This window comes from Gouania willdenowi, chromosome 20 (assembly GCF_900634775.1).
Source record: "Gouania willdenowi chromosome 20, fGouWil2.1, whole genome shotgun sequence".
Taxonomy (NCBI): Eukaryota; Metazoa; Chordata; class Actinopteri; order Blenniiformes; family Gobiesocidae; genus Gouania; species Gouania willdenowi.
In genome coordinates, this window is record NC_041063.1 from 13,325,586 (window position 1) to 13,334,382 (window position 8,797).

Below are 8,797 nucleotides of genomic sequence, written 5' to 3' on the forward strand. Positions count from 1 at the left end.
AGCACAGGATATATTTATCTAATCTGCAGTGAGAGTTTTTGTCCCGAGGATGCATCACTTTTCATCAACGAGTGCCAAACTGTCTCAGTTTTGTCATTTGCAATTGGTGTAAAAGTGACGTTTTGTCACTTAATGAATATAGTTTATATTACTATACCAATGCGTCCACATATGTCTAGACTACTGGTAATATCTCTAGGTAATTGCAGGCACATGCACACACTCACACTTGTTTCCACTTTATTCCTAATGTAGCTACTCTCCTGATTATGGCTTTTGTTTGTAATAAATGCTGAAAAGGCATGTGCCAAACTCAAGGCCCAGGGCCCAAATTCGGCCCTTTGGAGCATTAAATTTGGCCTACGGGAGAAAGTAAAAATGACATGGAAAACGTGAATCATTGTATGAATTGGTGTTTCTCAAATGGGTGTATGTGAGAGAGAGTGGAAAATTAACAAATTAAAGCATTAAAATATTGGGATGTATAACTTTTATTTCTAGTTAAAAAATGCTAATCATAATAAAGTTGATGGAAATGATAATGATTAGAACATGAACTGAAAATACAAGGATCAGTCCTGGTCACACCAGACGTGAGATGACACAAACAAATTCATTCAGGAGGCACTAAATACTGTTTCATTCACTTTATTTACAAGATTGGATTCTTTAAAATGTGTGTTATAACTCATTCATTCCATCACTATGTGCTATAGTTGTTTTTCATAGTATTCTGAGCAAAATGTCATAGCCGGACAAAGGGGGTACGTTTTTCAGAAATAAGAGAAAGAGGGTACTTGAGCTAAAAAAGTTTGAGAACCACTGGTATAAATGACACTCAGCAGTATTTGCAGGGGCTCACAGTTTTTCCGGTGCTTATATGTCACATGTTTGCAGTCATTTTTAATGGTAAACTGTTGAAATAAAAAAAACTGCAATTTTGACAAAATCTTTTAAGTTTCCTTAAACTACTACTTCATATTTCCCTTAATTAAATAGAAATTGCTCACAAAATCTAGGAGATTTAAAGTAAAGATTCTTTGGAATTATGTCACTTATTGCTTGGATATTGTCAGTTTTTTACAGTACATATTTTGTATTTTATGTATACCTAGAAGTGTAAACAAGGGGAAAATAATGTTGAAATTACTTGTTTTTCCAGATAAAAACCTTTGCCCCCTTGAGATCAAACTGCTCCATATTTGGCCCCTGAACTAAAATGAGTTTTAAGGGCTTTACTAAAATATTGCAGTGAAAAGGTCCGTGATCTCACACCACTGCACCTTTGTCACAGACGTGGTCACGTTTTCTCTACAGAAGCAGCGTTGCACGGCCTCCTGGGAGCTCTGACCAGTGAGACTTACAGCGACCCGACTCAACACTTGGAGCGCGAGCAGGCGCTGGCCAAGCAGTTTGCTGAGATTCTGCATTTCACCCTGCGCTTCGATGAGCTGAAAGTACGTCTCTCTGCAGCTGTGCTGCTGCTACTGATGACCCTGTATTGATTTTTGTACTTCTCTACGATTTCAAAGTACAGTCAGAGAAAGCCTGATAGCTATTTAATTACAATCCTGATACTGCTCCTCCACCGCTGGTAAAACAGTGGATGTCAGTGAAATTGTTAATGAGGATTATTGCTGGGAAAGAAGTCTGCAAATTGTAGTAATCCTAAATGGAGCTCTGCCTAATGTGCTTCTGGGTTGAAGATTGCCAAAAGAGGGAGGAAGCTTCTAGAAACCTAAAAGTAGATTTTAGTGAAATGCCCTCAATGTGCAAGCGCTCATCTTTTTGGACAGTGAGTGAACTGGTTGGCCTTACATGCCTGCTCCTTAGATACGTCAACTACGTTAAGACCCCCGGAGGCACTTTGCTTCAACCTCCCAATTAGTGTCCACTACCCAGACTGGATAAATACAAGAAGGTGGGGGGGGGCAAGGTGGCATGCCAGTCTTTTTATCAATTTTTCACACCCTTGTACGAGTGTGTGACCCAGTTTAAGTGTCTGAGCTTGAAGCCACTCACTACAAGTTGTTGATCCTATTTTGCAAAGTTATATCAGCCAAGTTAAGCGACTCCTGTGGGTTTCATCTCTTACAGTGAATCCATTGTTTGGGAGTAAGCCTGTATTTGTCTTGCTGTTTAATGAGACCCTTTTGTAGCTTTTTGTCAGCTCTGTAATTGTTCAGCCTGCTGTCCTACCGACACTCTGCTCAGCACCAAAGGGGGAGAAACATTTCCAGACAGCAGGAACAGGGAGGAGGAAGGGTCAGACATCTAAAAACCAGTTCATCAGATAAAATTCTAATTGTATCGGTGAGATTTCGCTGTCGTCTCCAGCCCCAAAGCTACGATTCTGTCTCGATGGCTAAAGCTTTCTGTCACAGCGGTGCAATTCAATTTGATTCCGAGCTGAATGTTTGGCTGCAGGCTGTACCGCCTACAAACAAGACTTAAAACTGGCTTAATTGATTTATTTTGCAGATGACAAACCCTGCCATTCAGAATGACTTCAGTTATTATAGGAGAACCCTAAGCCGAATGTGGATCAACAACGTACAGGTGAGTACATTCAAAAGCTTTTCCACAATCTTTAGGATTTACCTCATTTTTTCTTAGCACTGTAAACATTTCAAAGATTTTTGGCTTTAAGTTTTGTTTTCAAGAATCGAAACCCACAAATATGATTCAACTTTCAACTGTTTCTATTAGAGATGTATTAGAAACTGTCTCTTGGGTAGAATAAAATCCCACGGCTAAATCTGGGTTTAAGTGTGGGATTTACACTTTGATTCTTTGTGCTTCAGTTTCCTCTCACTGTCCAAAAACATGTAAGTTTGGTTCACTTGAGTTTTTCTGAGAAGTGATTGGCTTTCCTGCCACACTTCCCAAAACAAGATTAAGTATAAGAGACAGATTTATCAACATAATGTGAGAAAGGGAAATGTTTTGTCTGACAGCCTAAAATACGAAAGTCCAAATTTCTCAGTTCTGTTTGATTTATTGTCATCCAACAAACACTGCTGTGTGCTGCGTGTGCGTGAGTCAGTTGTAGAGTGGTAATATTGTGCGTTCCAGCTCGCTGTCCAATCTGACTGAAATTAAACTGAGTCGGTATTAATAGACTTTGCTCCACACATGCTTTCCTGCTGTTTTAATGTCTAATTCAGGCTCAAGGTGTGTCCTATTTCTGTCTTCACACTTTGTGAAGTAAGAAATGAAATGTCAGATTTGCCTTACCTTTGGTTTACGTATTCATCTGTATCAACAGTGCAGTCACTTAGCGTCATTTCAGGCCTCCTAAAGGGCACAGGGTTTTTCCATAATGCAGAAGCTGTTCCTATAAACCCCAGGTGTAAACCCTAAAGAAAGATTTACTTAGGCAGAGGAAGCAGCTCTCTGAATGCTATTAAAGTGTTATTGGATATTTCCCATATCGATTGACGCCACTATATCTCTAAATATCAAACTCAATGACCCCTTTAACTTCCTGGTATTTTCCCAGCTTATCTCTAGTCTTTTTTTGCCCTTCACTTACTCCACACACGGATGATGTGGATTCCACTGTTCATCCACAAAAGCAGAAACCACACCTAGTTATGACCCATAGACAAACAGTGTTGTAGAGCTGTCACAGCTGAGAGATGCTCTCCCTCTGCGCAGCGCCGTGTAGTCACCGCACAGACGTCTGAGATGAAACGCATCAGTCCCGCCCAGTCCTGGTGCTGTCTTTTGTTAAAATATGTATCAGTGTAAAAGTTTGGGGCATTGTTTTTTTAATGTCCTGTCTGTGCTCATGAAAGCAGGAGATGTTCTTGTTATTCAAATGTGCAGACAAATTTAGAACAGGATGTTCAAGGTGTTTTCAGCATCAGTGTGTGTTAGATTTTAAAAAGCTGCTGCATTTATTGGGAAACCAGGAGCCACAGATTGGTTCACATCCATGTTTTGTGTAGTGTGTGTAATATAAATACACACAAAACACAGGTGTTTGTTGAAGCTGCTTAAGGACAACAAACCGAGTTCAGTTGGCAATCATAAATACAAGTAATCAGCCTTTTAAGCAAAATATTTCTATGAATATTCGTAAGTAGTATTAGTAATGGTATCTATAGGCACTAGGACAAACAATCCTTTTTTTTTACCTAAACACATGCCTTCTATTCCATTATTCACTGCTGACTAAGGGCTGAATCTTGGTGCAGAGGTCGATTCTCTGCTTTGTTTGCTCACATAGCAATTACCTCTTAACAAGACTATTGGGTGTTTGAGATGTTACTGGATGACCTCGTTAAACCGTTCATAAAGGGTTACATTACATGACTCTGGGAACATTTTACATATGCATAAGGCCATCCACATGTGTCATCTTTTTGTAAAACGCTCAATTTAGCAGTATTTAAACTGACATGGCTGAACTTAGTAACTTAGTGTGTAAATCTATTGTTTATGTTGGACGTAGAAAATCTAAACGATAATATACACTTAGTAAACCAAGATGCATGAATTATTAATACTTGTTAATAAACCACTGCATGTAAAAAGGAGGGATTAATGGCTTCATTTCTTTTCAGGCAGACAATGAGAACGAAGTCAACAATGAGCTGGCCAATCGGATATCTTTGTTTTATGCTGATGCCACTCCCATGCTGAAGACGTTGAGTGACGGCACGACCAAGTTTGTATCCGAGGTGAGACTTGCAGGATGTGGGCGGAGCTCATTGAAGCAGCTGTGTAAATGTGTAAATGCTCACTTCTGCCTAGAACAAAAACCTGCCCATTGAAAACACGACAGAGTGCCTGAGCACAATGGCTAGCGTGTGTAAAGTCATGTTGGAAACACCGTAAGTGAGCACCAGCTGTTTAACTTTGTCTTGATGGTTCTAATCAGGACTAATCAAAGGTTTGATACCCATCAGGGAGTATCGCAGCCGTTTCACCAGCGAGGCAACGGTGTCTTTCTGCCTCCGGGTCATGGTCGGGGTAATCATCCTTTACGACTATGTGCATCCTGTTGGAGCTTTCGCCAAGTCGTCCAAAATTGATGTGAGTTAGGAAATAATTTGCTTTATATTGCAGCTCATAACTTCCTCTAAAAGCATTTTCCTTTTCACTCAACAGATGAAAGGCTGCATCAAAGTCCTCAAAGATCAGCCTCCAAACAGCGTTGAAGGCCTTCTGAACGCTCTCAGGTCAGATCACACACAAACCAGGTTGTGCTTTTCCTCTGTTGTCCTAATGCACAGCACTGCCTGGTGGTTACATGCAGCTTTAGAAAAAAACAAATAAATGGCTTCGTCCAATCGTAACTGGATTTCTAAATGGATGGAAACAAGTTAACTTAGTTAGATTTGGAATATATGTAGCTCGAATAACACACCCAGATAATGTGATGGACAATCAAGCATTTAGATGTGTTGGCTTGATTGGGCTTTGGCACATTCTGTGTGTGCACCACTTCTTCATCCCGCAACCTTCTTCCGCAATTAGGATATTGATGGCAGTCAAGAAGCGGAAGATGCCTTGTTTGTACATACAAGGAAACCAATTTAATGCTGTTACAGCTAAAGGAGCTGAACATCTTAAAATACATGGACTGGAGAAAAACACGGAAAAAAGATTTTAATTTGATGAAATTTTGAAAAGTCTATACGCACTGATTTGTAAAGGATACAGCGCCATCTATGGAGACGGAGTCAGTGTATTAGATGTGGGACACACCTCCTCTTCAGGGTAGGTGCGTTGTACGATAAAAAATAAACCAGAAGAAATCGCGGTAAACCTTATGAGAAGAAGAAAGAAGGAAAGTGCCTGTGAGACCCTCCTTCCAGGTATTTGAGGTTTTCTGCCTCTTTTTCTTTACCCGAGTTGGTTAAGGTGCATCTATGGTGGGTTTCTCAATTGGGTGTGTGATCATGATGGTGTGTGTCTACCACTCTGTCTCTGTGTTCCAATGAAAGTACATTTAGTGCCGCCGTATACAGTATATGGTCTTTGAGGGGGGCTCATCCACACTTTGAAAACCCCTGATTTAGACAAGTCATGTCAGTGTCTTTGCTGCTGGGCTTTGTGAGGTCTTTCCTACGATAAATCAAACCATTGTATCTGATATAATCTCATTTTTGTATGTGTAGGATTGTTTCCTGAAGAAAACATAGTTGAATTACTTGCACTAAAGGTGATTTTTTTTTTTTTTTTTTTTTCTTCTGAACAAATACAGGTTCTACACTTTTTTCTGCACTTTTATTTCCTATCACATTTAATATAGTTGGTTGTTTCAGGATGAGGAGATGGAGAACCTCCTCAAATCTAATATCAGTCAATGTTGAATAGTTTTTATTGCCTTTGATTTTCTCCACTGTACTTTAACATGGATGCACTGTACTGTGTTTTTGTCCTCGTAGACAGAAAAACAATGTCAGATTATTTACTATATGGAGATTAAAATGGTACATTTCTGGTGCTAACAGCTAACCTCTTCTGCAGGTACACAACCAAGCATCTGAACGATGACTCGACCAACAAGACTATCAAGAGCATGCTGCAGTAGGACTGCACACGCTCTCCGCACTGATGTCACTGCACAGAACAGTTCCTTTCTGCTTTTTTCTTTTTGTTTTTTTTAGGATAAAGAGCTATAGCTCCGCCCTTTTTTTTTGTAATGCAAAATGCTACTGCCATGATGAACTTTAGTTTTGTTCTGTGCCAAACTGTTGTTGCTGAGATGTTTTTTGGTAAAGGCTGTGCCACACAGTGGTAGCTCATGAAAGTATTGTGGGTTTATAAACTGTTTTTCCCTTTTTTAAGGGACGGGAGTGCTTTGACTTGAAAATGTAGAAGAGAGAGATATATAGAGAAGTATATATTATTTTTGTTTGATTTGTTATTTAATTATATCCTCTGCATGATGAAAATGATGTATTTTCCTTCTATTTAAAAACAAACCACAAAAGGTTTAGTTGGATTGGTCGACTCTGTTTGTCCGTTATTGAAGTCGGTTATTGGAATGGTACTTGTCCACATGAGATTCAAGAGTACTGTTTTTATATATTTTTTATAGGTTTTAATTTGTGCGTTTGTCTTTTGTCATAGTTGTGTTGTAATTTCTCTTTGAAAACTTTAAACTGTGATGTGTGAGAAATCAAACTAAAGCTGGGAGTTTGTACTGTAAGTGGACAGGAGGCTGTGGCCGGAGAAATTAAAGGAGAACTCTTGTTTTCTACAGCGTGTCTCATCAAGTCTGATTCTTTTCAACAGGTTTGAACCTTTTCCCTGAGATAAGATCTACTGTCTGAATTTAATCTCAAAGATTTATTTTTAATGCCACTAGATGAGTGCTCGCCTTGACTTACAACCCAATTAAATCAGTTTTGACATATTTTACGTTTGGTTTTTAGGTTTTTTTGTTTTTTTTTTCAAAATCAGACTTCAGATCAGTGGGTGTTTTCATTTCATTTATTTGAATGAGGACATTACATGTAAATCAATGTGTCCGCGAATAGCATGAACATAAATATGCCAGATAGTTAAATTTCATCCGTTGTCCTAAGGCAGGTAAACGTGATAGTTAAGCAACATCACACAATGAGACAAACAGTAAACTGACTGACGACAGAAAACACGACTCTGCATATATTATTTACAATTAAAAACAGCAGTCAGGAGTTAAGAAAAAAGGACAATGTTATCTATGATTGCTTTGTTTTCAACCAATTTTTGAAAATTGCTTTAAAGGTTGGGAAATTGCCACAGTTTCTGACGTTTTCTGGAAGTGTATTCCATAACTGTGTGCCTCTGATTGCTTTAAAAAAAAAAAAAAAAAAAAAAAAAAGTTGAAAGCCAGTGAAGTCGATGAGTGTGAATGGACTATTTGATCTAACCCACGATGATGCATTGATAGACAATCGTATCCATGGTGACGTCTGTCATTCACCTGAATTTAAAACAGCCAACTCTGCATTTAAAGAATCTGTTTTTTGGTGCATTACATGCAGCAATGCAGCCCTTTGGGAACATGATTAAAAACAACAAACAAAACAGGAATACATTTGAACATTGAGTTAATTTAGAAAGTATGAGAGAAAAGTTCAAGTACCGACTTCCTATTTTCCCTCTTGTTTTAAAGTCTTTTCTTAATCCTTGCGACAATGTGCAGATTATGATTAAGATTGATAATCTCCATGTGCAAACATATTTCAGGCTGTGTTATCATATTGATTAGATCTATTAAAAAAGGGGCTTTGTTTTAAGCTTTGTTCTCTCAAATGTAGCAGGATAAAGCCAACAATGGAATAACAGTAACTAAATAAAGTGCATTGCTGTTTTTCTGCAAATCCGATTAGCATTTATTCTGGCAAGATGCTCACTGAGTAAGAGTTCTCTTGAGTGTCATCCTGTCGTTATGGACAGGAATTGCATTGGCTACAAGAGAAAAACTGAGACTATTCTTTTCATGACCCGTGTTGCTTCTTTGGTTTGGATCCTTTACGTCCTGTGACTTTGCGTTCACTCTGTTAACCTTGCTGTTCACTGCAGCACAGACTGCACAAGTCATCAGGGTCAGCGAGAGGCAGCAGAGTGTGGAAGGGTGTGTCCGCTGCAGCATCACTGCACTCAGGAAAGTCAGAGGAAAGGAACCAGACGCAGTGAAGGAGACAGGAGGAGGCTAAGTGGTTTTTATCCTCAGTGTGTTTTAATGACCTTGAGGGAGGTTGTTAAAATGCAGCCCAGGTTTGGGCTGAAGCTGCTCGCTGCACTTTTTCAGCTGAATGGACTCAGCTCAGCTGTAGTTGTATTGCAG

The 8,797-nt window shown here is 39.1% G+C and overlaps 1 protein-coding gene across 2 annotated transcripts in view; it reads left to right on the top strand.

Moving 5' to 3' along the window:
- fam49bb (family with sequence similarity 49 member Bb) overlaps positions 1-7,221 on the top strand; it is a 37,528-nt gene extending 30,307 nt beyond the window's left edge. The window contains exons 6-12 of one of the 2 annotated variants that reach the window (XM_028434570.1): positions 1,318-1,457; positions 2,482-2,559; positions 4,572-4,688; positions 4,762-4,841; positions 4,917-5,043; positions 5,119-5,189; positions 6,484-7,221. In XM_028434570.1, the coding sequence (XP_028290371.1) occupies positions 1,318-1,457; positions 2,482-2,559; positions 4,572-4,688; positions 4,762-4,841; positions 4,917-5,043; positions 5,119-5,189; positions 6,484-6,547 (677 nt within the window). In that variant the 3' untranslated portion in view covers positions 6,548-7,221. Of the gene's footprint in view, positions 1-1,294; positions 1,458-2,481; positions 2,560-4,571; positions 4,689-4,761; positions 4,842-4,916; positions 5,044-5,118; positions 5,190-6,483 lie in introns of both variants that reach the window. The other variant, XM_028434571.1, reaches the window with a different exon arrangement.
- Positions 7,222-8,797: the final 1,576 nt, after the last annotated feature.